This window comes from Pteropus alecto, unplaced genomic scaffold, assembly GCF_000325575.1.
Source record: "Pteropus alecto unplaced genomic scaffold, ASM32557v1 scaffold45, whole genome shotgun sequence".
In the NCBI taxonomy this organism is placed as follows: Eukaryota; Metazoa; Chordata; class Mammalia; order Chiroptera; family Pteropodidae; genus Pteropus; species Pteropus alecto.
Genome location: NW_006442491.1, coordinates 21,739,544 through 21,767,015, shown reverse-complemented (window position 1 = coordinate 21,767,015; position 27,472 = coordinate 21,739,544). Strand labels below are relative to the sequence as shown.

The 27,472-nt window shown below is 41.8% G+C and overlaps 2 protein-coding genes across 10 annotated transcripts in view; one reads left to right on the top strand and one right to left on the bottom strand.

The window, feature by feature from the left end:
• Positions 1-23,035, top strand: part of CPNE1 (copine 1) — a 33,537-nt gene extending 10,502 nt beyond the window's left edge. For 6 of the 8 annotated variants that reach the window (XM_025040011.1, XM_006921759.3, XM_006921760.3 and 3 more), the window contains 15 exons: positions 17,698-17,826; positions 17,924-18,103; positions 18,256-18,330; positions 18,422-18,493; positions 18,621-18,701; positions 18,871-18,960; positions 19,075-19,161; positions 19,304-19,390; positions 19,483-19,542; positions 19,622-19,755; positions 19,858-19,912; positions 20,143-20,194; positions 22,017-22,150; positions 22,297-22,533; positions 22,713-23,035. In XM_025040011.1, coding sequence (XP_024895779.1) covers positions 17,698-17,826; positions 17,924-18,103; positions 18,256-18,330; positions 18,422-18,493; positions 18,621-18,701; positions 18,871-18,960; positions 19,075-19,161; positions 19,304-19,390; positions 19,483-19,542; positions 19,622-19,755; positions 19,858-19,912; positions 20,143-20,194; positions 22,017-22,150; positions 22,297-22,533; positions 22,713-22,853 — 1,614 coding nt within the window. In that variant the 3' untranslated portion in view covers positions 22,854-23,035. Of the gene's footprint in view, positions 1-2; positions 707-16,515; positions 16,954-17,697; positions 17,827-17,923; positions 18,104-18,255; positions 18,331-18,421; positions 18,494-18,620; positions 18,702-18,870; positions 18,961-19,074; positions 19,162-19,303; positions 19,391-19,482; positions 19,543-19,621; positions 19,756-19,857; positions 19,913-20,142; positions 20,195-22,016; positions 22,151-22,296; positions 22,534-22,712 lie in introns of those variants that run through there. The other 2 variants (XM_015596974.2, XM_006921757.3) reach the window with 2 other exon arrangements.
• Positions 23,036-24,118: 1,083 nt separating this feature from the next.
• The window catches only part of SPAG4 (sperm associated antigen 4), a 6,274-nt gene continuing 2,920 nt past the window's right edge, over positions 24,119-27,472 (bottom strand). For both annotated transcript variants that reach the window (XM_006921756.3, XM_015596954.2), the window contains exons 7-12: positions 27,365-27,472; positions 27,048-27,123; positions 26,759-26,874; positions 26,190-26,357; positions 25,588-25,677; positions 24,119-25,475 (exon numbers count right to left, since the gene is read on the bottom strand). The exon at positions 27,365-27,472 is cut by the window's right edge and continues 4 nt beyond it. In XM_006921756.3, the coding sequence (XP_006921818.1) occupies positions 25,326-25,475; positions 25,588-25,677; positions 26,190-26,357; positions 26,759-26,874; positions 27,048-27,123; positions 27,365-27,472 (708 nt within the window). In that variant the 3' untranslated portion in view covers positions 24,119-25,325. The remainder of the gene's footprint in view (positions 25,476-25,587; positions 25,678-26,189; positions 26,358-26,758; positions 26,875-27,047; positions 27,124-27,364) is intronic.

The following is a 27,472-nucleotide window of genomic DNA, read 5'->3' as shown; positions in this document are numbered from 1 at the left end:
AGGAATGCCCAATGCGGGAATGCCTAGTGCAGGAGGTGAAGAACATGCCTTCCTGACTGTGGGCACTAAGGAAGCCAATAATGGGCCTCCATTTAACTTTCCTGGTAATTTTGGTGGGCCGAATGCCTTTGGGCCACCACTGCCTCCTCCAGGATTAGGAGGGGCCTTTGGTGATGTTAGGCCTGGTATGCCTTCAGTTGGAAATAGTGGTTTGCCTGGTCTAGGACTGGATGTTCCAGGTTTTGGAGGTGGACCAAATAATTTAGGTGGGCCAGGATTTGGAGGGGGACCTCAGAATTTTGGAAATGGCCCTGGTGGCTTAGGTGGCCCTCCTGGCTTTGGAAGTGGCCCTCCTGGTCTTGGAAATGCCCCTGGCCATTTGAGTGGGCCACCAGCCTTTGGGCCAGGGCCTGGGCCTGGGCCTGGTCCAATCCACATTGGTGGTCCCCCTGGCTTTGGCTCTAGTTCTGGAAAACCAGGACCAACAGTAATTAAAGTGCAGAACATGCCCTTCACTGTGTCTATTGATGAGATTTTAGATTTCTTTTATGGCTATCAAGTGATCCCAGGCTCAGTTTGTTTAAAATACAATGAAAAAGGTATGCCCACAGGGGAAGCCATGGTGGCCTTTGAATCTCGGGATGAAGCCACGGCTGCTGTCATTGACTTAAATGACAGACCTATAGGCTCAAGGAAAGTAAAGCTTGTATTAGGATAGCTGTTCACATTAATTCTTTATATAGGGTAGATCTTCATAGTGCTGTGATTAATGCATCCAGATCGTTTTCCTAGTATTTCCAGGTTAGAACCTGTGGATTGTTTCAATTGCATATAGATTGGTTTTCATAACATAGAGTATTGGTTGACTGTTTACAAGAAGACTCACTATCAGGATAAACATTGCTGTATGTTACAGTAAAGCTGTCTGGAGAGAACACAAAAATGATTTTGGCATACCATTAGAGAAATGATTTGTAATACTCAAATGATGATATAAAGCTTATCAAGGAGCCTAGATTGGTTTTGTTTTATACTATATGGGATGAAGAAAATAGAAATGTTTAAATAGAGCTCATTAAGGATGCTCTTGCCAGCTGCTGAAAAATAGAAGTTGGCTATTCTTGGAATTTGGTTTAAAGCTGGACAGATTTGCTTTGTTATAGGGTCAAAGCTTTGTCTGAAGTCCTCATTTTCTTTTAAAATTGAATAAAATCTCTGTATACAGATTCACTGTATGTACCTTTATTGCTTCTTGAGGGTTCTTGCTGTATAGACAGTTTTGCTTCTGAAGTTGCTGCTTTGTTTGCCTAATTAACTCATTTGTAAATGAGCAGAACTTTTTTTTTTTTTTTTAAATATAAAACTCCACACTTGGTTTGTGCTATAACCTTGAACTTTAATTTCTGATGTCACACTTAACTACTGTGTGGAATAAGACTTTGCCACAAAAATAAAATATGGAGTCCTCTACCTACCAGAGCCTTTTTGGTTTGACCACCAAATTTTTTAGTTCAGAACATTTAAAAATTGTTCATGTTGTTTGGATGGCATAGAAAACCAGAAACTACTTTTAATAATCATTGTTTAAGTTGCTTGATTTGAAGTCCTGTCCATGATGGACTAATGATTTGGCAGTTTCCTTCTGTCCCAAATCTGTGTGAAATTTTGGCCTGTAAACAAAGAGGGTCCATTCATGAAAGAGCATTATATCGAGGTTTTTAAAACAAGTTGAAATTGTTAGCTTTGTTAGCAATAGTGTTATAGAATTTAAAAAATCCATAAGCTGGTTTGTAGATTAATGTGCATTTAATCCTTGGAGGCTTTTGGTCTAGTTGTATGATCAGGAGCCTGTTTACAAAAATTCTTCATACAGAGTAAAAATGCAACTGCCAGAGGGGAGAGAATTGAGATCCTTGCCCTTTCATACTCTTTTCTTTGGCATTCAGGACACTAAAGCAGGAGGACCACATGGGTTCTGGTTGGTAAGTGTCCTTGTCATGAAAACATTTGCCTTACAATGTCCTGCTCACTGCCACAAAAGGCTCTACTTATGGCTACTTTCCTTCTTAGTTAAAAATGCTCTAAAGATGTGTCACATATTATAAACATATGGAATGGGAGAATGATGAGATACTATGAAAAAAAAATTTTGTCTTTTACATGGACCGCTGTCTTGGTTTGAAACATCCCCAACATTTCCTACAAATGTGCTTACAAAGGGATCAGCCTTTTAAAATAAGTATGTCCTGTTTTTAAAAAAAATAGTGCCTTTTTGGTGTTGCAAGTCAGTGGAACACTAAAATACAGAGTCATGTGTCGTGTAATTTAGAGTTAAGAGTGGCAACAGTTTCATTTTTGTGTTATGTTGGAAAGTCTTCATCACTATAATTTAGAGGATTGAAAGTACAGGATTTATTGTTTAGGGAAAAGATTGGATAGACTTTCAAAAAAGACATGGCTGTGTTGTGGGTCTGTTGATAATTCACGAATACAAATTTGCCTTGACAGATCACTAGAAATTGCCTCCTCAACTAAAAAAGCAATATGATGTTTGTATATGCTGTTCAATTTAAGTTTTCTGTTAAGTAATAATTTCTCATTCCAAGGACAGAGTGCAAAAAACTTCAGCGCTGTTTGGGAGTCTTATTTCAACTGCAGATTATTTTCCCCATTGGAAAGCTGATCTTTTATTTTAGAAAAATGGGTTATTTGAAGATGAAAGTCTTACCTTTTTCACAATTTATTTTGCTTATATGTTCGTACATTCTTATTAAATATTTTATCTACTTTGCAACAATTTTGTTATTTCTACATCTTAGGTAAATGCTGAACAGGAAAACTTGATTTCATTGTTCATCAAATTAAATAAATTAAGAAAATAGTGGTTGTGTAGAAACTGGAGAGGACTGTGTTTCATATTTGGTTGAATCACAACAGTGCTTTTCTTGTTGTGAAATGTAATTAAATGCTTTGCCCTCTGGAACTTGATTTTTGTGTATCTGAGACTTATTACACATTACATAGTGCTAACTGTTAAGCATCCTGTTCATCTTGCTCTGGGCATTGGAGTTTGAGTTTTAAAAAAAAATTCTTGAAAATAAGTTCTGTGAAACTATTCATACCTCTTTTCCTACAAATTTTCTCATAACTAGGTTTTGGGTGATAATAAATTTACATTATTTTCTTATTTGCTTTGTATGGTATGAAGGATTTGTAAAGCTTTGCTCAAAGTTGTGTGCATTTGTAAATGCTATCATGATATTTTCAATTTTATGTGTAAATTTTATTGTGTGTTTTGGTGACTGACATTAATGGAAGAGAATCTTTTCCATTAATTTTTTTCTTTCCCCTACTGAGGGTTTTTTTTTTTTAAGATTAGAGAAATCTACAAAATGTATTTTGTAAGTAAGCAAGTTTGTAAACTTTTTCAGAACTTCAGTGAAACATTTAGCTCACAAGCAAAATTTGGAGGTATGTTCTGTGTTTACACTGTAGTTTGGATATACAATTATTAGTGGCTTAATGCAACACCATTAAGTGAAATGTTGCTAGCTTTGTGCTCTAAGTTGTCAAAGCAACCACAGTGAAAATTTCATTAGGAAACTATTCAGAATTTCAGTGTAATTAGGTCAGTCTTAACCCACTGGATGAAAATAATAGGGTTGTGCATGGAAGTAAGCAAACATACATTTTGGGTGCAAATACCTTGGATAAAAATAAGGATGCATGAAAGCCTTAATCAAACTCTTAGTCCCTTTTATTGGATTCTGTCATTGTGTAGAGTTATGGGTCAGGTATTTAAAATTAAATCCACTCATCAATTTTAAGGACATTTAAAAATGAGTAAAGAAAATGTGAAATTGCTGCTAGTCAAATCTTCTGGAAAGAATTTCTGGCAGTGATCACTTTTAAAATTATTTCCCACTTTGCAAAATCACCAGTTTTAAATTGTTTTACTGGCAGTTCTACAGTAGTCCAAACTTTAGAAACCAAACACAGTAAAATGATTCGTTGCCAATATGGCCAGAAATTGCCAGCAAATACTGCCTTGGCAGAGGATTTTGTTTATAAAGATGAAGTCTTGGATACTTTTCAATAAACATGTCACAAAATAAAACAGGCTGATGCTTTTAATGCTTTAACTGCACAAGAGTACTGAGCTATACAATCAGGTATTTCTTTTTTAAACTCCTGAAAATATTTGCCTTTGGAAAGGTGGATTTGTTGATCTTGGAGGTAACGATCGTTGATTATCCTTGTCCACTAATGCTGAAGTGTGGAAAGAAGAGGATACCTGGAACGGCAGGGAGGAATTTTGATTCTAGGTGAAATCTGGTATTCACTCTCTAAGACTTTCATTTTATTATATGTGTTTTGCTAGCAAGCCACTTCATTATGTGGACTCAGAAAGAACTGGAAACCCAGTGCTCCTTTTCCCAGGAGCCTTAAAGGGGTCTGTGAATTGTCTTTTTAAACTGATTAAGAAATGGGAAAAGATATCTTCAGAATACATTGTCAATTGCACGTATCTCTAAAGCTTTGTCTTTCTTTTTTGTTTACTTGTCTGTGCATTAGTATGTGAGGTATTTAATGTGGGGAAGAGGGGAGAGGAGTCAAAAATATTGCTGCTTTCTGACATTGATGCTCTGGTTTGTCCCTTCCACATCTGTTCATCTTCTGAAAAAATTAGCAAATGAAAGTTTTGATAAACTCCACAGAGTCCTTTTAAAAAAATCTGGATTGGAGTTGCAGAGAAATTAGTGGGCTATTTTAACCAAAGCTCTTGAAAAATATAACTATTTATCTTTATCATGAAAGAGTTTTAGCCTTTATTTGAGTTTGAATACCAAGCTTGTATTAATTAGACTAGACATATTTAATTTCTGTTTTAAAATTATGAAGATTTGACTAAGTATTTGAAAAATCACAGAGTGAAATCAGCTGCCTACAGAGATCCAGAATGGCCTTTACTATCTTAAAGAGGTGGACTGTATGCTAATAAGTCATTTTTTGCTCAGGAGAGATCACTCCTATAATTCATTGTTGTCTTCTTTCCAACATTTTACAGCAAGAAATAATTTATCAATTCATCATCACCATCATTCTCCTTACTCTCAAAAAGTAGAGCTTTTTTGAGATAAAGAATCCAAACTTACAGCTATCCTTTTTAATTAAAAAAATTGCTTGATTTCAGTTTCATTTTTTTTAGCGAAAAATCTGATAGATCACATTAATTTATTGTAGGATGTTCTGGAAAGAGTACGCTGGTGGTGGCACAATTCTCTAGTGACTTTTCAGAGAAAACCCTTCTACTCAACAGCATAAGCAAGAATTCTTTACTGTGCCATTCCTGGATTTATTCTTGGTTCCTTGATACTTTGTGCCAGAGAACTCGTAAGCATCCTAGAATTGGCTTCTTTTCTGGATCAACATAACCAACAACAAGCAACTAAGGTGGCACTGCTTTTCTGCATACTGCTCTACTATTAAAGAGTTTAGAAGGGGCCAGAAGCCACCAGATGAAGCTTTCTAGCCCCAGGGACAGAAGGGCAGCACTCTAAAAATCTGGGGGTAAGAAATAGTGCTGGGGAAAGTCTCATTAACCATATTCCCTGAATTTTGTCAAGAGGGCCAAGGACCTCCCCACCCTGCCCCCCGCAGTGTAAATGTTGACAGGTCATAGAGACTAAGCAAACACCAGTTGTAGAGGAGTGGTGAAACGGCACAGCAGAGCACCGGAGTTGGCATCCCAGCTGTTCCAGACATCTGGACTTCTCTAGTAACAGTTTTGAGTCATTTTTCCTGACCAATTGACGGCTTACCATTTTGTGTTGAGAGAAGGAAAAATAGACCATGACCAGCAAGAGAACATAATATGGGCAGAGTCAAAGACGTTGAATAAGTGTAACATCCCAGGAGTGAGCTATCTTGAATTAAAGCAGGCTGCCCATTGGTGTTTCATTCCTTCCCATTCTGATGCTTCCAGTTTTCCCCTTTCACTTGCTATAGTAAGTCTGCTGGTAACCAGGACTATGAGTTTTACTTAGACTGAAGCCCCCCCTCACTGCTTGCTGTGTAGCTTCCTAACTGGGGTCAGGGGGGCATGAATTCACTTACATCTCTCTTGATTAGTGAATAAGATTTGTCACACATTTGTGCTACATATCAACTGTAACAACCACATTGTTATCACAAGTCACCTGTTAGACCTCGCAGAATGGGAAAAAGCTTAAGAAAGGTAATAGAATTCAGCTACTTAAGGTGTCTTAAATCATACCAACTGGTGCTCTTGCTGATTTTCTCATTTTCCTTTTGTTCCACTTGGAAGTAAGTTAATACCATCCTCCACTACTCTCCCCCCATACATTGGGATGCAGTACAGAGAGGATCATGTCCTTTATACATAACTCCCTTCTCTCGTGTGGGCCTAGGGTCTCTAATGCTATGGGTCTGGCTAAAGTGGTGGGAAAACTAAAGCACCGCTTTCTGCCGAAGTAGATCCTGCCAATTACCTTTGCTTCTATGACCATTGAATTGACAGGTTGGAATTGGAAACATCTCTTGCCTCCAAGGTTTTAAGACAATTTCACATGGATATGCAGCTTAGCCATAGCTGTGACCCTTGCTAACTAAATTTGTTGAGCAGTGTTGTTCACCTAGCATTTACACACTGGTAGAAAAGGAAGCAAAATAAGATGCCTGTTTTTCAAGACTGAGGTCTTAAATTACACAAACGCATGGTTGTACTTTTACATGTACAAGATACACTTAATGTTCTACAGGAAACTGGATAAAGGGTTCTTGACCAATTTCTAAATGGTCAGACAGAAACAAGTGTACTGGGAACCTTGTGTGTAACCTGACGGAAAGTGTGATCTCTAACCAAGGTTCTTGGGGGAGCAATATGTTAATTTAGTAAAACGAAATGATTAATAGTGTGAAGGAACATAGTGGCACTCTGTAAAATGGTACTTGTCCTGGAAGCTCTTAAAAATCACATGAAACAGCATAGCCTGAGTGTCATAACAGCCGAATGGTCAGTAGGGAAGGCAGGCAAGGGTTGGTTCTAGGGGTGTTCTGGCCAAGCAGAGGGATAGGACTTTTCACTTTTTAATAATCTATTGAGTAGCTTCCAAATGCCACTTCTTATAAACTCTCTATAAATACTTCAGAATTATGTGAATTTTCCTATCAGTTTAACCAGTTATATGCATAGTTGACTACCTGAAATTTATTCCTTTCTAGTTTTGGATCAATTTGACATAGAGTTTTAGCTTTTTATGAAATGTCAAATTCTTGGTTCTTGTTCCAGACCAGCACTGTCCAATAGCATTTTCTTCAATGGAAATGTTCTTACATGCACTAATATAGTAATTACAATGCATCTACTATTAAATGTAAATAGCTACATGTGAGTAGTGGCTACTGTATTTAACAGCAACAGAAAATTTTCCATGTCTGGACAATTTGGAGTTTTCTGTTACGCAGTACTATCCAATAGAAATGAGATGTCATATTTTTCTAGTAGCTGTATTAAAAAGGTAAAAAGAAACATGAAATTAATAATATATTTTATTTAACCCAGTATATCTGAAGTGTAGCCTTTTCAACATATACTCAATATAAAATGAGATGGCTTATTTTTTTTTGTACTAAGTTTTCAAAGTACGTATATTTTATAGCACATTGTGATTTGAACTAATTACATTTCAAATGGCTAGGAGTTATCCTTTTGGACAGTACAGACATATTTAAAGTTATTCCCTGTTGTTTCTCCTTTATTTCTGCTGCATCTTTTTAGCTATTTCTTTACTTTTGAGTATTTGAATTTTGTTGCAGTCCTCCTAATCTTTTCTCCTCCTGATGTGTTTACATTGTTTCGGAGAACTTGACTCAGTTACCTTTGCTATGGGCCACACTGGAGGTTAACTAGGTGACAGTTTTATATTGTAAAGTTATTAATCCTGCACCAGAAGCAGCAGAACTAGAACCTCTCTCCTCACCACCCCACACCCCATCCACAATGGCAAGTGGGCAAATAAGTGTGTTTATAATATAGTTTCCCTGTTGTTGAAATCCTCCCTTTTTTATTTCTGGGCTTCTGTAATATACAAATTCTAAAGAGCAATCCTTGAGATCTCCCATGTCTCCCAAGAAAACTTACTCCAGTGAGGGTGGCTGGCATTATGAACAGTAGGTAGATTTCCAATAGCTCTGGTCTCCTGCTTTTGTTTATTCACTGAGCTCCTTTTGTGTCATAGATCACAATGAACACTGAAGATGCATAAGTTCTTGTTGATGCCCATGCTATAGAGATAGATGTTCAGGAGGGTGGTCCAGTACTGTTGGCTTGGACACTGCAGGCAACAGAGGCAGAGGTCTCATTAAAAGACAGATTAAAAGAATAGGTCCCAGCAGGGCAGGGTCGGGGTAGAATCGTTTGCCTAGTACATGTTCCTTGAAATTTTTTAGTATAAATCACACTTTCTTGAGGTGAATTCTTTGTTTGCAGTATTTGTGCTTGTTATTTAAAGCGTATTCCTTTGCTAAAATCCTGTAAATGTAGAGTCCAGCAATTTCTCCATTCCTTCCCTGGCAGTCAAGTAGGGAGAATTTGTGGTGGATGCAGAAGTACTTTCCATCTGTGTGCAAGGCTAGTTAATATATATAGGTCATGGGAAAAAGCCACATGAACCTTGCTGTTCTTTTAGTGGTCAGGTAGGCCAGATTGGACTGGATTATAAGGTTTGAGCTGTTCCTAAAATAGATGAATATAGAAATCACGTTCTCAGGGAATCAGGTTGTGGTTCATCACTCGCTAGCCAGTGGAACTTAAAATTTTGGTCTTGCTACTGCTCTCCTGCTTTTTCTAAGTGTGATAGTCCCACTCTGCAGTTTGAGAATTTCATTATGAGAGAAAAGGGGGAAGAGTCTTTCTCTTTGGGGGTCTGTCTGTTTTCTGCCAGTTAAGTCCTCTGGAGCAAGTAAACCAGAACTATTCCCCCCAGGTGTCCCATGAACTGACAAGTAGGTAATGATACCGCAAAAGGATCCGTCTGTGAGCACCAAAAAACATAGCAGTTAACACACATTGGGCACTTTGTGTTAGGCAAGGGGCACTTTCCATGGTTGAGGTCTTTTAATCCTCACAATAACTGTGTAAAGTTGGCATTGTTATTGTTATCCCCAATTTACAGATGGGGAAATCCAAGCAAAGCGTAGCAAAGTAACTTACCCAAGGTCTCTTATGGGAAGAGGTCAACAGATCATTCAGTCATAGGGTGCCTGTATGACTTCAGAAGCAGGGCCCCTCCCTCAACTGTTCCCTGCTGCTCCCTGGGGGAAAATGTGGGAGGCCACTGGCAGTACTTTTCTGTCAGATCTCCGGCCTTGTTCTAGGGCTCCAGTGTTTGTTTTGAAGTGGGCAGGTGGAGGCCTTGTGCGAGCACATTCAGTCATAGGGCGGAAATAAACTCCATGCCAATATAGTCCTGTCCTGCTTGAAGGCCATGTATTTGTCCTTGGTTGGTTTGCTTCCGCATATCCAATTCTCTCCTTGAGTTAGGTTCTCTTTGAAGAGTTGGACACAGGTTGGATTTGTTTGACTTTAGAGAAGCCTTTTGGGGGCAGTGGAGTTGGATCACTAACTTCCAAATTTTTTTTGACCACAGAATATAACAGGATGAGAAACGCTGTGACAGTTTATCATATTTTCCCACTTTTCATGTGAATATGCATATTTTAAGCTTTATAGCATTGACCAAATACTGTGTGGCAGCTGGACGTCTTAGTATTATATAGTTCTAAACCAAATTATTGTTTAAAATTTTAGTCTATAAACACAATTTTAGTAGCTGTTAGTCATATGTATGAATAAAGAATTGTAGTTTTATAGTATTTGCGTATTCGCTTCAGTTTGTGACCTGTGAGGACCGTTAGTTTGACCTGTGAGGGGTACCGATTTAAATTTGGGGAATCCCTGAGTTGTAGAGGGAGAAGCAGGAGTGAAAAAAACTCCATGTCGGTTGAGGAGACAGAAGGAAAGGAGGAGTGGTGGTGGGAGTAGTTTGTCTTTCAGTCTTATGGGAAAAGACTGTTCCATGGGTGGTGGTCTGCCCATTGTGAGCCTATGGAGAATTTCGTGATTAGCTTTCAAGATTTGATTCAGCATCACAGCTGCTTCAGCATGCCAAGGTAGGCCACAGGAGTGTGAGTGTGGCTTTGGTTTTTTGGAGTGATCTTGCCACCCAGACACTGGTGCTCTGTTCGTCCTCCTCACAGCCTAGAAATGGGATTGAAAGCTGGTACCTCTTTCCTTCTTAGGCTTTTGGGAATAGAAGAGGGCAGTGTTAACTCTTGAGTGTGAAGGACTGATAAGTTTCAGCTCGACTGGCACTGAATTGGATCCAAATGGATCGAGGAGAAAAGAAAGATCTGTTCTTGGATTTATGAACACCATAAACACCTCGGAATCTCCCAAGGCAGGGGCGGGGATGCCATAGAAAATGAAGAGCAAGTTACTCCCTATTGGCAGAGAGTGGGGTTCCCTATCAACAGTTGTATGCTGGTAAACTGACTAGTTGGAGAAAAAGAAGCCCCAATTTTACTGTTTGCCCTATTTCTGAGGTGTAAAACTTAGTGAGGCCAGCTGCTTACAAATTTTCTTAATATTTAACAGTCGTCTGTTGCAAACCATGCAAGTCTGTTTCAGCACGTTGCTGCCAGCTTCCCTCGGGTGTTTAGAATTCTCATGTGCTCAGGTCTGTGCTGTGCAACACAGGAGATACTGAAGCAGCATTTGTTTAAAATTTGTTATTTCATTGATAGCCAAGGAGCTGGAAATATTGACAGAATACAATTGTGGTATGAATTGAGTATAGTAATCCAGAGTGAAGGTTGTTGAGTGCTGGAGAGGTCATGAAAAGGGGAGCATATGAAAGCTAGGCATGAAGGATAATAATTTAATAGTTAACACTGGTAATAATAATACCAGACTCTGTACTAAGCACTTTGCATACATTATTTATATAAATTTTCAGAAATAGATAATACCCCCCACATTACACCTGTGTAACCTGTGGCTTAATAAGCATTTTGGCCAGGCTCCATAGGTAAGACATCGTTTTAGGTGTGTAGTAGTATCTTATTGTCGCTGGGAAGGAATAAGGCCAGTATTTAGAGCCTGGCCACTTCACTGCAGAACCCATACTCTTGCCCACTACATCAGATTGTGCTTGAATATAAGAAGGAAGGTTCTTTCAGGAGAGAAGGGTATAACTACAGTCCAAAGGTCTAGACTAGGTAGGTATCAGAGTATTTGAGTTCTAGTCTTCATTTTACTTAAACCATGTATGTGGCCTTAGCCAAATCACATCTTCCCTCTCTGCCTTAAATTGAAGGACTTGGATTAAGTGATCACTCCATTCCTTTTTATTTTTGACATTTTGTGAATTTTAAATTAATAAGAATGAGTATGGCTTCTTTAAGAAACAGTGCAGGAAAGTGCCCTGTCAGGGTATGGGGCTCGGAAAGCAACCTACAAGGGCAATGAGACTCCATCTGGTAGAAAGCAAAAGCAGAAAAGGTTGGTGCTATATATTCAGTTGTTTTTATTGGCAATTCCTGACTAGCACCAAATGGAAAGGCAAAGGTAGTGAGGGAACACAGATAGCAAACCAGTTTTTTATGTTGGATTTTCCTAGAAAGCTCACTTCTCCCTTCATGGCTTCAGCAGCAGGCCAGGGCTAGATTTGAGTCATTTCCTGAAGATACTTAGATTATCACTCACTTTTTAGCATTAATTCAACAGATATTTATAAAGTACCTGCTATGCGTGAATGGGAGCAAGACTAATCTGGTCCCTCCCCTTGTGGAATTTATAGTCTAGTAGGGGAAATAGATAATATGCAAGTAAATAAGTTATATATTTTCAAAGGTTTGTGAGAAGCTGGGTTTTGTTGAGTTGGAATCAAAGGAAGTCTTGACTTCAACATAGAGAACAGATCGGAGGGGACAGAGTGGAAATGGGGAGACAGACCAGTTAGGAGACTATTATAGACATCCAGGCAGGATATGCTGGTTGAGAAGAGAGTGCACAAAGACCTGGCAAGTGTTAGCCAGACCTCTCTTACAAAAATAAAAAAGAATTGCTTGCTGCTGTTTCATTGACTCAAATGTGATATTTCATATGGTTTTGTGAAATTCCAGTCCTGTAAAGGAGGGTTCAAGTCCCTTAAAATTAACAATTAGACAAAAAATAGTAAGTCTGGTTTAAAGTATGTAGTTGTTCAAGGGATATAGGACGGAAGAGTGACTTGAACCAGTTTTAATTGTAGATTTCCAAACAGGTAAACTAGGAGGTAGATTGTAAAGGAGATAAATAGGATTTGATAATCTCATGCATTAGATTATTTAAAGAGAATATGACTCAAAGGATAGAAAACTACAAATTATTATAAAGATTTACTTATAAAGAGTTGCTAATCCAGTGAGAAAACAAAAGAGGCAGATCTGTGAAAAAACAAAACAGGTTGTACAGGAAGCTCTGATTTCTCAGAATGGAATCCAATCCCATATGCTACTGAGACACACATGGGCCCAACAGCATTCTGATTTGCGTTCTAAGTCTAGCTGGAGAAGAAACTGAAAAAGGATAGAATAGAACCAGCTATGGAGAAAGTAGTGGAAATGGTAAAAGAAATACAAATGGTAATAGAAAAGAATGCTATGGTCTATCAGAAATTGAGGCCTAGCACAGGAAAAAGCTCCTGGCATACTGCATGTGTTTGGTCCAGAGCAAAAGCCTCTCTGCGATCTTTGACAGAAATCATGGAGTGAGGAAAGAGGCAGCAGCTTCAGTTGTTGCCTGTAATCTCGCCACCACAGATAAATATTGCTAATGCTTTTGTAGTTCACAACAAAAGTCTATCGAGTGAACCTATAATCCCTTTAAATTTTTCCCCAACATTTTATTATGGAAACCTTCAACATACAGAAACATTGAAAAAATTGTACAGTGAATATTCACATATCCACTATTTAGATTCTATAATTTGAATTTTTCCTATATTTATTATACGATATATGAATACACCAAAATATTTTTTGGTGCATTTCAAAGAAGTTGGAAGCATCAGTATACCTCACCCATAAACTTGGATGAGTTCAGAATTTGTTTATGGCTTTTTTTTTTGTGGGGGTGAATTTACATATAATATATATACACCTTAAGTGTACCATTAGATAAAAATAACAGGTGCACCTGTGACTCATATGCCTATGAAGGTAAAGAAATTTTCCATTGGCCCTAGAGTTCTCTCCCTCTTTTCTTCAGTTAATACCTTCCCCTCCCCTGTGGGACAGGGGAAGAACAACCACTATTCTGAATTTTTTCACCATAGATTAGTTTTGCCCTTTATAAATGTAATCTGTGTATTTATGCTTCATGTTCATCCATGTCTCAGATATTAATAGTTTCTTTGTGGCTGAATAGTTTTCTATGACATATAAAAACATATTAATGGTTTGTTTACCCATTCTCATGTTGATGGACACCTGGGCTGTTTGAAATTTCTAGCTGTTCTGAATAAAGCTGCTATGAACATTCTTGTACAAATGTTTTTGTGGACATAATGCTTTCGTTTCTTTTGGGTAAAAATCTAGGAGTAGAATAGCTCAGACTGAATGTATTGTTGGTTTTCTAATAAGCCGCCAGACCGTTCCCAAAGTGGTACATTTAATGTTTTCACTAACAGCTTGTGAGAGTTCCATGTCTTTGACCTTGCGTTGTGGGTTTTTTTACTTTTAGCCATTGTGGTGGGTATGTAATAGTATCCCATTGTGGTTTTAATTTACATTTATTTCCTGGATGACTAAGTGCTGTTGATCACTTTTTCCTTTGTTTATTTTTGTTTCATATATTTTATTTAGTAGCTGATTTTTTTTTTTTGCCAGTTTTTTAGTTGACTGTCGTTTAATATTGAGTTCTAGGAGTCCTGCATTTAAATTTTAAAGCTTAGTTGTACAAGATCAAGATAGGAAAGATTTACTACTGGACATTAGTTTAAATGGAAAAAGCCTGAGGGTTTGAATTGAGCAAAAGCACATTTACTGTTTATTTAGCAAATGGTTATAAGTACTATCTGTGTACTAAGCACTAGTATTAAGGATAGAGAAATAATAGCCAGCCCTAATTCCAAGGAGCCCATAGATTATGAGGGTAGACAGGCAAAAGTAAAAATTTGGATGTAGTGGTTTCAACATTAAGTCACTATTTAGTATCTACTATAGAATAGGTACTACCGTAAGTACGAGAGATAGAGATAAACCAGACATGGTTCCTACTCTAATAGAACTTATTATCTGGAGTGTAAATGGGGAAGACAGCACAGAGAGGTCCTAAGATCAAGAATGAGATTGATGTGTGTATGTGGATCAGAAATGAAATCCAGCTAGAACATACTTGTGTGACTAGATGATTAGTTAGGCAGAGTTCAGGTCTTGCAGGGCCTTGTAGACCATGATAACTATGGATTTTATTTCGAGTTTTAGGAAGCCATTTTAGAGTTTTAAGCAGAGAAATGGTATGATCTGGTTTCCGAGAGAGGTTGATTACAGAAAGACCGATAAAGAAACAGTTGCAGTTCAGAGGAGAGAGAATCCCGGGGAAGGTGGGCAAGGCTTGCTTCATAAAGGAATAATGTCATAGCAGAATCTTGGATGACAAGGCATTTACTAGGCAGGAAAGTTAGAGGTATCAGCATGTATATATTTTTGAGGAACTAGAAATAGCTTTGGATGACTAGTTGGGTGGGTGGTAGAATGGCAGGAGATAGAGGAGACTGAAAAAGGCTTTGAAGATTGAATTAGGGTCATAGTATTATACAACTACTGAATTCTTTGTAGATGTGCTCTCCGTTGTTGTGCCACAGGTGGCCCTACTAGGGAGTCTGGCTGTGAATCTAAGGCCTGGAGGCAGCTATCCAGAGCTTCTAATTAGGGTATGGACTCCTGGAAGCCGGCCTCAGGGTTGACTCTCAGTGTTAAGGAAGAGAAACCAGGGAGCAAGAGACAATGAGGCCTGAGGTTAGGTGGGGGTTGCTGAACTAGAGGCTTTGGGTTTAAAATGAATAGTCAAGAGGACTTCAGGTGGGGATTGAGGAAAAAAGCTAACGCCCTCTAAAAATATTAAATAAACTATAAAATATTGAAACAATATAGAAGTGTACGAGTATGTAGGAGTCTTAACCTTAATTCCACTCCTCTGAGGTATACATAAGAGTTGCTTTTATTGGATGCATCTTCCATTTTTTCTAGTGTATTTATTTTGTGTATGTATTCAATTCTATTGTATATACACATACAATTGAAGTTTAAAGTGGAATGATGCTCTTACCACTTTTTGCAACTTTATTTTTTCATGTAATACTGATGCAATATAGTCCTGCCTTTTTTTTACCTGCTACTCAGATTCTCTTGTTTCAATGTACCATAATTTAGTCACCACCTAATTGATAGACATTTAAGGTGTCTCACTCAGTGAAATGAGCATTCTTCATTTGTCTCTGTACTGTGTAAACACTGCGTCGGAGAACATGTGAGGTGAGAAGCAGGAGTCAGATTATGACTTGGGGGAAGTTGTGGACCCGCTCCCTCAGGAGTATGTGTTTGCTCTGGATCTCTCCTTGTGGAACCTCTACAGGGATGATCAGGCTGGTTAAAAGTCTACATGCCACATTCTAGGGGCAACATTCAAAAGAACTGGGGCTGTTTCTCCAGATTTTAGCTGGGATGTTCACTGCCTCCAGTTATCAGATGGGTTCTCAGAAGGAGACAGAATAAGACTTTTTCTGTGGAATTTTAGACTGGGAAGAAATAGGATTGATGTGTAGAAATGAGAATTCAATAGACTTGGGTTGGTTTGGGTAGGACTTTATGAAGCAGGACTTTCTGATGAATGGAATGTAAGAGTGATGGGTTTTCCATCATTGGATGCATTCAAGCAGAGGCTTAGGCGCTATAGAGGGGAAGTATGTGAAACAAGTGGAACCCTAAGAATTATCCCAACTTTGGTTGCTAGCCTTCCAGATGGAGACCATGAAGCACCAAGATGGCAATAGCACTAACTCAGCTGGGTCAGGGGAAGGATTGACTGAGGGTCAGTTTAGGGGAGGCTGAGGCTGGAGGCATCCAGGGGTATAATGCTGGGAAACCTGGCGTGCTGGGTGGGAAGATAGGTGAGAGATCCGGTCTCGCTTACACTCCTGGTACAGATGGTCTGTAGGTATGTGGGTCGGGGGGACAGACATAGGGATAGCAAGGGGTCTGAGGATAATTGTTATGGTGACTGCAGGAGGAGGGGTTACATGGAGTCATGGTGATCCATGCAAGAAGATAGTTTTTCCAAAAGAGGAAGTAGATGAATTGGAAAACCTTGGCGCTGCTTGGTTGCCAGTCAGTTTGGAGATGGCAGGCTGGGAGCTGAGGCTGCATGTGGCCTTTCGGATTTCATTCAGCAGATATTGTCTAGGTGCTTGGGATAGAGCGATGAACAGAACAGGCAAATAACCCTTCCCTCATGGAGTTTACATTCTAGTAGGGAAGACAAATTATATAATGTAGCAATATTAGAGGGTGATTAATGCTAAAGAGTAAAAAGAGGAAAGGGTATGTGATGTGTCAGTGGTATTAGGGTTAAAATTTTAGAGTGGCTAGAAAAGAGCCTTTTCCGTTGTGGAAATGGAGAAAGATGATTTTGAATAACGCCTTAGTGGGAGCAAGCCATGTGGATAATATGAGGGAAGAACATTTCATGCTTTGAAGTACAAACAGGGTTTTTTTTTTTTTTGAGGAATGGTAAGCGAGCAGACCTGCGTGGCCAGAATGTAGTGAGCAAGAGAAAAGATTTTATGAGATCAAGCTGGATCTAGGTCTTTGAAGACCTTGCATGCCATGGTAGAGTTGGATTTTTTTCTAAGCAATGGGAAATCATTAGAGGGTTAGAGCAGAGGTGTGACATGACCTGACTTATGTTTTAACAGAATCACCCCAATTGCTGCTGTATTGAAAATAGCCTATAGGTGTGAGGATGGAGAAATGGAGGTGGGGGTGGCATAGGATAAGGGAGATCAGTTAAAGAGGCTAATGTGATAAGCTTGGTGAAAAATGATTTCTTGGACTGGGTAGTGGCAGTGAGAATAGTCAGGAGTGGGACAGGAGCAGCTGATTAGAGGTTATGAGAGTCATCAGGAGGACTACAACTCTTCCTCAAGATGCGGGGCCCCAGGGTTAGTGGGAAATCATTGAAGGAAGATATTTTTAGGGGAGCAGTTTCTGGATCGTGGTTGTGTTTAGGTCAGCGTTGAGATTGGAATTTGCATTAGGGTCTGATCTGGAGCCAGTAACGGGGTCGGAGGTGAGTGTCATTGGTCTCTGAATAGATCAGGATTAGTCCAGGTCTTCCCATTATACCGTTGGACCAAGGTTGTTTATAATCACCACCTCCTGTTCCATTGAGCTCACCCAAGGGGATCGAAGGAGTATGGAGGCTGTAGGTCCTTCTCTTCCTTAGGTGTCATGAGGGTGGACACAGGCTCAGCCTTGCCTGGGCGAAGCCTGCTGGCCTTCCCAAGCTGAGAAATACAGTCAGGGGAGGGTGGAGAAGCTCCTTCTGTGTTTGACTTGTACCTTTTTCCCCAGATGGCCCGCTGCGTGACCTTGGTTCAACTGTCCATTTCCTGTGACCACCTCATCGATAAGGACATCGGCTCCAAGTCTGACCCACTCTGTGTCCTTTTACAGGATGTGGGAGGGGGCAACTGGGTTGAGGTGAGAGAGAACATGGGGGATAGGGTAGTGGAGGCAGCCTTGGACTGTTTCAGGGTAGAGGGTGTGTGAATGTGATGCTATCAGCCTCTGTCCACAGCTTGGCCGAACTGAGCGAGTACGGAACTGCTCGAGCCCTGAGTTCTCCAAGACTCTGCAGCTTGAATATCACTTTGAAACAGTCCAGAAGCTCCGATTTGGCATCTATGACATAGACAACAAGACACCTGAGCTGGGGGATGACGACTTCTTAGGTGGGGCTGAGTGTTCCCTAGGACAGGTATGTAGTATCAGGGATTAAAATCCTTCAGACACAGGTTCAGTAAGAGCCCTGTCAGACAACCCAGCCTGCCTGGAGTTGGAGGGTGAGGGTCAAGCAGAACCTAACCCTGCCTGAAATCTTGACACCCCACCCCTACTGCTCTGCCCCAGATTGTGTCCAGCCAGATAATAACTCTGCCTTTGATGCTGAAGCCTGGAAAACCTGCTGGGCAGGGGACCATCACGGTAAGGAAGAACTCTGTGTGGGTGGGGTGGAGGGCTTTATAGATCAATGAGGAATTCATGAGATTATACAGTCTCCTGTACCCTTACCTAGATCTCATCTCAGGAATTGAAGGATAGTCGTGTAGTGACCATGGAGGTGGAAGCCAGAAACCTAGATAAAAAGGTACATGTAGATGGGGGCTCTTGGGGTTCAAGAATTAAGGGGATTGGAATGGTGTATTGGGGGCAGAGGTCTGGCATTGTGGTTCTTTATCCCTGAGTTTTATAACAGGTCTTTGTGGCATTGACAGGACTTCCTGGGGAAATCTGATCCATTCTTGGAGTTCTTCCGCCAGGGTGATGGGAAATGGCACCTGGCATACAGATCTGAGGTGTGAGACCCCCGGGGATTGAGTAGGTGGGGTAGGAGGGAATCTCCTGGGGCTCGTGACTACCCAGGTTTGGAATACAGAGAAAGAGACTACATATGGGCAGGGAAAGGACGGCAGCTTCCCACGTACCAGCCCAGAACTCACTGGACACCTTGCCCTCTACCTTCAGGTAATCAAGAACAACCTGAACCCTGCATGGAAGCGCTTCTCTGTTCCCCTTCAGCATTTCTGTGGGGGAGACCCTAGCACACCTATCCAGGTAAGATGTTTGCCTCCTGAGTGGACTGAATGGGGGCAGAAACCTGGGGAAGGATTTTTTCTCACCTGCCACCTGCCTCCTGGCCTTTATATACTCATACACCTTCCCTCCCAGGTACGATGCTCAGACTATGACAGTGATGGTTCACATGATCTCATTGGTACCTTCCACACCAGTTTGGCCCAGCTGCAAGCAGCCCCAGTGAGTGCTGGCCCTCCTTAGGGGTGTCGTGGTGGGCCTAGATTGCTGTAGCTCCAGGGAGGGGAGGAGAGCAGGGAAGCTACACTCCAGTCCTGACTGATGCTGTGGGAGTTTCCTACCCAAAGTTTTCTTTCCTTACCAGGCTGAGTTTGAATGCATCCACCCTGAGAAACAGCAGAAAAAGAAAAGCTACAAGAACTCTGGAACTATTCGTGTCAAGATTTGCCAGGTGAGACAGTAGCCCATGTGACCAGGCTCTGATCCCTGAGCACCATGGCCCCAACCCCTTCACCCTAGACATGACCCTGGTTTCATCTGCAGGTAGAAACAGAGTATTCATTCCTCGACTATGTGATGGGAGGCTGTCAAGTCAACTTTACTGTAAGTTGCTTTACCAGGGGCAAGAGAACAGATTTGGGGCTCAAGGGGGCCTTCAGCTTCTTTCTTCCTATCTTTCTAGGTGGGTGTGGACTTCACAGGCTCCAATGGAGACCCCTCCTCACCAGACTCCCTGCACTACCTGAGCCCAACAGGGGTCAACGAGTACCTGACAGCACTGTGGAGTGTGGGAAGCGTGATTCAGGACTATGATTCGTAAGTAACTTCTCTTGGCCATCCCCACTCCCTGCAGATGCCTCAGCCTCTGGGCTCACAGTTCCCTCACTGCCTTTTCCCCAACTCACTGTCCTCCCACAGGGACAAGCTGTTCCCAGCATTTGGATTTGGGGCTCAAGTGCCCCCTGACTGGCAGGTGAGCGCACTCTTCCCTTCCTGTACTCGTGTTTTCAGTTTCAGACTCCTGATTTTGGCAGATGCAGTGGACTCACTGCCTGGTACCCAGCTTTGTGGGGAGAGGCAGGTTACAGCAAGTGCTCAGGACTAAAGAGCTCCTATAAGATGCTTGGTACATACCATGGTGCCCTCTTTCTTAGTACAAAGGTGGCTATGAGGGAAGAACCTCATTTTCATTCTTGTTTTCAGGTCTCCCATGAATTTGCTTTGAACTTCAATCCCAGTAACCCCTACTGTTCAGGTAAGTCTCCCATCCTCCAGCATAAGACAGATCTCTTCATACCCAGAGGGCCAAACCTATGCTGGCAAGAGAGAGTGGGGATAGGGGAGCAGATTCCTAACTCCATTGTTCAGAAGAATGGATTTTAAAGCTAGGCCTCTGGAGTCAAATTTTTATCCTGCCATTTTCTAACAATGTAATTTGTGAAGTTGCTCTGCTTCTATGTGCTTGTAGGATTATAGTATTGTAGGATATTGAATACTGATATTATAGGAGAAGATGTATGTAAAGTTGGAAACAGTAAGCCTGGTACATACTAAGTGCTCTCTAAAAAATGGTAGCTGTTATCATTATTATCTCTGTTGAGAAGCTCACAAGTACTTATTTGGGTATCATCTCTTTTCAGGGTACTTTTTGCCCTGTGCTGTTTTGTTTAGAGAGGGCCAAACCTCCTGGCTTCCCAGCCACCCCCACATGGGCAATAAGCTGCAGTGGAAAACTTGACCTGACCTGACCTGGGTTTTTATTTTGATACGGGTTCAGACTTAGAGGAAAGTTGCAGGAATAGTTATAGGTGTTCAGGTCATTGGAGCTCAGGAGTCAGGGCCTGGGTCACAGGCGCTAGTGTTTATCTTCAACCAGATTCTTCAGACACGAACATTTTGCCACATTTGCTTCGTTATTCTCAAGTTCTCCCCACCCCGCCCCATCTCTGTCTCTCTCTGTCTTTCTTTCTCTACACACACACACACACACTTTTTTTTCTGAAATGTTTGAAAATTGTAGTAAATAAGCCCTGCCCCAATTTTGCCTCTATGGCCCTACCAACTTTGCACCTATTATCATTCATGTGGCCCTTTATCCCTAAATACCTCAGTGTGTGTTTCCTAAAATCAAAGACATTCTCTTACATGACCACATTACCATTCTCAAAGTCAGGAAATTAACATCAATACAATACTATTATCCAATCTATAGATTTTATTCAAATCTTACCAACTGTTCTTTTACAGCAAAAGGATATCTTGGATCACATCTTGCATTCAGTTATCGTCTTCCATAGTTCTTCATTCTTTCATGATATTGACGTTGTTTAAAATTACAGGCCAGATAATTTATAGAATGTCTCACAGTTTGGTTTTACCTGATGGTTCCTCAGGATTAGGTTGAGATTATGCATGTTTGGTGGGAATATCACAGACATGATGCTGTTTTCTTCTCAGTGCATCGTATCAGGAAGCACATGATATTGATTTATCCTATTACCAGCCATGTTAACTTTGATCATTGGTAAAGGTAGAGTCTGTCAGGTTTCTGTACTATGCAAGTACTGTTTTTCTCTTTGTAATTAAGTATCTTTTGGGAAGATACTTTGAGGCTATATAAATATCTAATTGCTCATCTCTTAACCCCTAGTTTTAGCATCCGTTGATGATCCTTGCCTGAATCATTTATCTCTACGTTTGTTGACTGATTTTGTAATTCCTCCTTCTTTGTATATTAAGGAAGAGCTTTCATAGCTCTATGGATTCTTATTTTATTAAATGGATTATAATTCATTATCTTATTGAATGGGTTATCTGGTGCCCAACTGTCCTAGGTTCTTCAGGATATCCCCTAATCTGGGTTTTTATTCAAGCTGTGATTTAGGACAAGTGTCCCTCTTATCTTTGGCCTTAATTTCCTCATCTGTAGAATAAGGTTAAGTACCTTGGGTTACAGGGGCGATTGAATGAAATGCACCCAGGTTCCCAAATCTCCTCTTCTAAGGTGGGATGATGTCAGGACTGGCTCAATTCCAAGACACTCGGTGTTTTACGGTGTTTTTGCCCTTCTTCTCTAGGCATCCAGGGTATTGTGGATGCCTACCGTCAGGCCCTGCCCCAAGTTCGCCTCTATGGCCCCACAAATTTCGCACCCATCATCAACCATGTGGCCAGGTTTGCAGCCCAGGCTGCACAACAGAGGACTGCCTCGGTAAGGGTTATGGGAGGTGGTGGTGGGGTGGTCTCAGTTCAGGGCTGCCTTGAGGTCTATGTAACAAGAGACTTCTTTTCAGTGTGGGAATATGTGGCTGGGATGTTTAGAGAGTCTGCTTCAGTATGTGAATGACTTGCCCCCAGCAATACTTTGTGCTGCTGCTGCTAACCGACGGTGCTGTGACAGATGTGGAGGCCACACGTGAGGCTGTGGTTCGTGCCTCCCACCTGCCTATGTCAGTGATCATCGTGGGTGTGGGCGGTGCTGACTTCGAGGCCATGGAGCAGTTGGATGCTGATGGTGGACCCCTGCGCACACGCTCCGGGGAGGGAGCTGCCCGTGACATAGTGCAGTTTGTGCCCTACCGCCGCTTCCAGAATGTGAGTGGGGACAAGTATGGGGGCAGACCAGATCTGAGAGTTTACCCTTCCACCTCTCCCTGATGTGAGTGGGGATACTCACCCTTTTACCTAAGTCTGGGGCAGAGTTAGGTGTTAGATTTCATATCCTTTGAAGCTGTTGCAGGCCCCCACTGACCTTGCCCCTCTTCTCCTGGCAGGCCCCTCGAGAGGCATTGGCGCAGACTGTGCTCGCAGAGGTACCCATGCAACTGGTCTCCTACTTCAAGGCCCAAGGCTGGGCCCCATTCAAGCCGCTTCCACTCCCAGCCAAGGGCCCTGCAGAGGCTCCTCAGGCCTAGATTCCCTTGGAGCGTAGGTTATGGCCAGTCCTCAGCCCTGTGTCCCCACCTCTGAACACACTTGCCAGTGCTAGCAGTTTATATATTTTATACTTTTATACTTGCTCCTGCTATTGCTGCTCTTGATCCCACCTGCTTGCCCCCTGGAGCCCTTCATTCAATAAAGATCAACGATGACCACTGCTTTGCCACCACTCTGTTTTTGGGTAGGAATCTGCTTTTAGCCATGTTTACTTTTCTCTGAGCCTATTTATTGACCTTGGGAGTTGTTGAGTGAGGGATGCTTCTGACAGAACAGCCCCACTCAAAGAAATTATGTATTCCAGGCCATAAATTTGGAGATACTGACTTTATTTTGAAAATACAAAGATTGAATGTAAGCCAGACACCCTGCTGGGCAGAGCTGCAAACACAGGACAAGATGGAGAGTGCTAGGGGAGGGATGAGTTTTAAGTTGGAGTAGGGGCTATGCTAGACTTCCTAGGGAGGGAGCAGTGGTAGTTCTAGTCCTAAAAATAGGCTACAGGCTTGAATTTTTAACAGTTTTTTTTTTCTTGCTAGAAAATTAATATGTATATTCATTGTAGGAATACAGGAAAAATATCAGCTAAACGTCCATATCCCAATAAAATATTTGGTGCATATTTTTTAGTCCTTTATCCATAGTATTTATAGTCTATACATGTTTTTCTATAAAAATGAGATCATTTTATATACACTATTTTAGCATGCTTTAAAATAGATAATGGAGCAGGTAAGAACTGCAGTCTTTCCTAAGTCTGAGATTTTTTTTTCTAAATAGGATAGTATACATACTATTTGCACCTTGTTTTTATATTTTGGGTATCTTACCCATTAGAACTTAATTGCCAACCTCATTCTTTTTAATACCTATATATTATTATGCATATAAGTGCACTATACTTTATTTAGCCAATTCCTTACTTACTGAGATTTGGGTCCCTTCCAATTTTCTTCTGTTATATACAGTGCTGTAATGAATATCCTTCTACATTATCTGTGCATTTACAGGAATGTTTCTGAAGGATTTGTTCCTTGAAGTAAAAATGCTAAATCAAAGGGTATAAATATTTAAAATTTTAATAGATATTGTGAATTGCCCTTTATAACAGTTTTTTAACCCTTTTGTTAATCTGACAGGCAAAAAAAGAAAAAATACCATTTTTAGTTGAATTTATTTAATTATGAAAGCTAGTTATTCATGTGTTTGTGAATTTTATTTCTACAAATAGCTGATTTATAGGTTTTTATTGTTGTTATAGCCTTTATTCTGTTATAGTTATTCAGTTATTTCTTATGCATATTGAAAATATTTCCTCCCAGGCCATTGTCCTTTCATATATAGTATCTTTTGGTCTCTAGAACTCTTTTCATATGGAAGTTTAAATTTTTTATGTATACCAGTCTTTTAAGGCTTTGGGTTCCTAAAAAAGATGTATTTGTTCACATTTATAACCTTAGGTTTTGAGACCACTCGAGAGAATATTTTCCCTTTGTCTTCAAATTACAAAAGTAATACCCCCAAAATTTAAACAGATAGATACATGCTCCATCCCCACACATGCTCAGCTTCAACTTCCTACAGGTATACCCACTGTGAATAGTGTGTATATGCTCCCAAAACATGAACACACTGGAGAAGGATCTTAACAGCCAAAATGTTGCATGTTTTTTTTTGTTCATACTGGCCCCCCTTTTCTACTCTGCCCAGGTAGAACTCATTAATCCTTTGATATCTGTCTCCTCCATCTTTTATTCCTCCATCTACTTTTGAGTGAAGAGTTCTTAGATCAGTAAATGAATTGTCCTGTTTCCTGGAGCATCCTCTCTATCCTATCAGGCTCCTTGAGGGCAAGGACTGATGAACACTAGACTATCTGTACTGTGCCTAGCATAGAGTTGGGCACTCTGGTCTCAGTAAAGACAACCTGAGCAGGGGCTACCAGGCCTGCATTGGCTGTGACTCAGATGCTTCCTAGAGGTTCTCAAGTCTGCGTAGTTTGAGTGTTTATCTAAGGAAAAGGGGTAGTTCTCCCTCCAACTGCACCTAGTAGGAGTTGGGCAACTTTCCCAGAATTTGGGGGTGGGAACTGAGGTGCACAAGCTTGGCTGACTGGCAGCTCTGCAATTAAAGAGGGTGGCCTCTGTAGGAAGGTGGGCTTGGGTCCTGCTGTGACAGTTCTTCACTAACTGTGTGACCTTGAACAAGTTTTCTGACCTGAGTGGTTTCCCCCTCTGCTGTGATCATGAGGATTAGTTAAGTAATGTGTATAATATCTAGAGTACATGATGAAGTACTGCATAAACGTGAGCTGCTGCTACTTAAGAGGGTACAGCCATCACCATACTTAAATACCAAAGGTAATCAGAGCACCCCCCCCCCCCCAACAGACCCTTCAGCATTGATCCAGCTTCTTTCAGTACAAACCTCCACTCCAACAATCAGCATGTTTAATGGGGCCCCCCTGTGGCACTGTCCCCTGCCCCCTCTGAGGTTCGTGTGCCATGGGCTCGTACTCTATACAAGCACGTGAAACGGGGGTGGCCCCAGTTGCTTAGAATCTGGATCTTCACCTTGGGAAAGGCCATTGGGGGGTCATTCTGGGGAGACAAATGGATCATGCCAAGTCCTCTCTCCCAAGGGCTGCCTCCTCCCCAATCTTCCCTCGCTGTCCCACCCCCTTAGCACTCTAACTCCCAGAGAAGAACACACCTGTAGGTGGAAAGTCTGAATCTCAGATTTCTCCACGTCGAAGGTAAATTTCCCCAAAAATACTTCAGTCTCATCATCAACTTGGAGGCCCTGGTAGATGAAGAGTGAATAGACGAACAGTGAGACACAGGTAGAGGAGAGAAAGCAACTTTGTTGAGGACCTGCTGTGTTCAGTAGTTGTATTCATGCTCTCATTTATTTTTTGGTGTTATATTTGATGTAGTATGGAATGTGGGCTCAATGAAACCAAGCTGCAAATTTGAGTCTGTTAGCTGTGCGACCTTGGGCAAGTAAGGGCCCCCTTCTGATGATTACTTTCTTTATCTGTGAAGGGGAGTTAATAGCATGTCAGTATTGTGGCCACAAGGAGATAATCCATGTAAGTAATCCATGTAAACTACTCTGCACAGAGTAAGCACTCAAACATAACTAATATTTGGATATGGTTATAATTACTTATAACCTACAGCTGCTCTGAGAGGCAAGTGGTAGTGTCTTCATTTTATAGATGAGCAAGTAAAGCTCAGATAGTGGCATCAGTTTTCATGATTGCCTGGTACTGTCTAGGCAAAATCCCCTACCTAGGCCTCAGTCCTACTCACGTAGACTGCGAAATCGCGGGGGGCGCTGTTGGCTTTCCCAGTATGTGCCACGCTGGGTGGTGGATGCTGAAGGGTGATGTCGCTCAACTGCACACGACCCGGCAGCCGGATCACCACCTGGCCCTGGTCTCCCTCAAAGGCCCAGCAATTCCCAGGGAACACATCTGGCTGCAGGCAGACGGACAGACCATCAGAACCTGGAGACCAAGCGACTCTGGCCCTTCCCCAATCTGGGCATTGATTTAGGTAGGCCCCGCCCTAAGTTCGACCTCAACATGGGACCCACTCAGTCCTTCACCCCAAACCCGGGTCCAACGTAGCCAGGGCCCCAGTCTCTAGCACTGCCAGGTTTCTCCTACAGTTGAATGCTGTCCTAGGCCTTGCCTAGAGCCTCATCCCAACCAAGCCAGGCCTCACCTCTAACTTGGCCCATTTTCTGCCCAGCAGGACCCCCGCCTAGCGCCACACCCTCAGCTCAGCTAGGTCCCACCTCCAAGGAGCTGTTGAGTCGTTTCCCCCAGCATCCCGCTGTCCCTGGTCCTGTTCTAGGATCCAGGTTTCAAGCCCACCTCCAGGATAACCGTGGGTGGCCGGGCGTAGTTCCAGAAGCTGAAGCGATTCCAGAAGTAGGCAGTGGTCGCGTCCTCATAGTCATGGGATGTCTTCTCTAGGTCGATGGACGCTCCTGGAGAGGGAGAAACAACCACTTAGTGGCACCCAGGCCTGACCGACAGCTGGGGCAAGGTCTGTCTGAGGCTGGACTCCTTGGGCTGGTCATGTGCACAGGTCTGTCTGTGTGAGTGTCTCTGTCTCTTTCTGTGTCTCTGAGTTTCAGGCTCTCAGTGTCCCGGGTCTTACCTACAGAGCTCAGCGCATAGTCGGGTTTCCGCACAAAGTCCTCATTCAACCTCTGGAATACGAGCTTGGCCACTCTCTAAAAAGAGGGAGGGCGGGGCTTGCGCGCTGATTTTATATGGAGACAGAGTTCTCTGAGAACTAGATTTTCTGGGATGAACTTCGTGGGCCCTGAGAGAAATCCCGACGTTGGGGCTCAGGACCCGGGGAGCAAGGTTCTGCAAAGGGTTTCCAAGGTGGGCGAGGACTGTGCAGCCGGCGGGGCTCCTGTACACCCCTGGGGTCCTGCTATGAGAGCAGGACGCAGCCACCGAGCTCACCTCGCTGTTGGCTGCGCGAACGCTGGACACCTCCTTGTGGAGTTTATCCAGCTCCGCCTGGAGCTGCTGCAGCTGCTGTCCCTGGGAGCGCACGCGCTCGTGGTACTC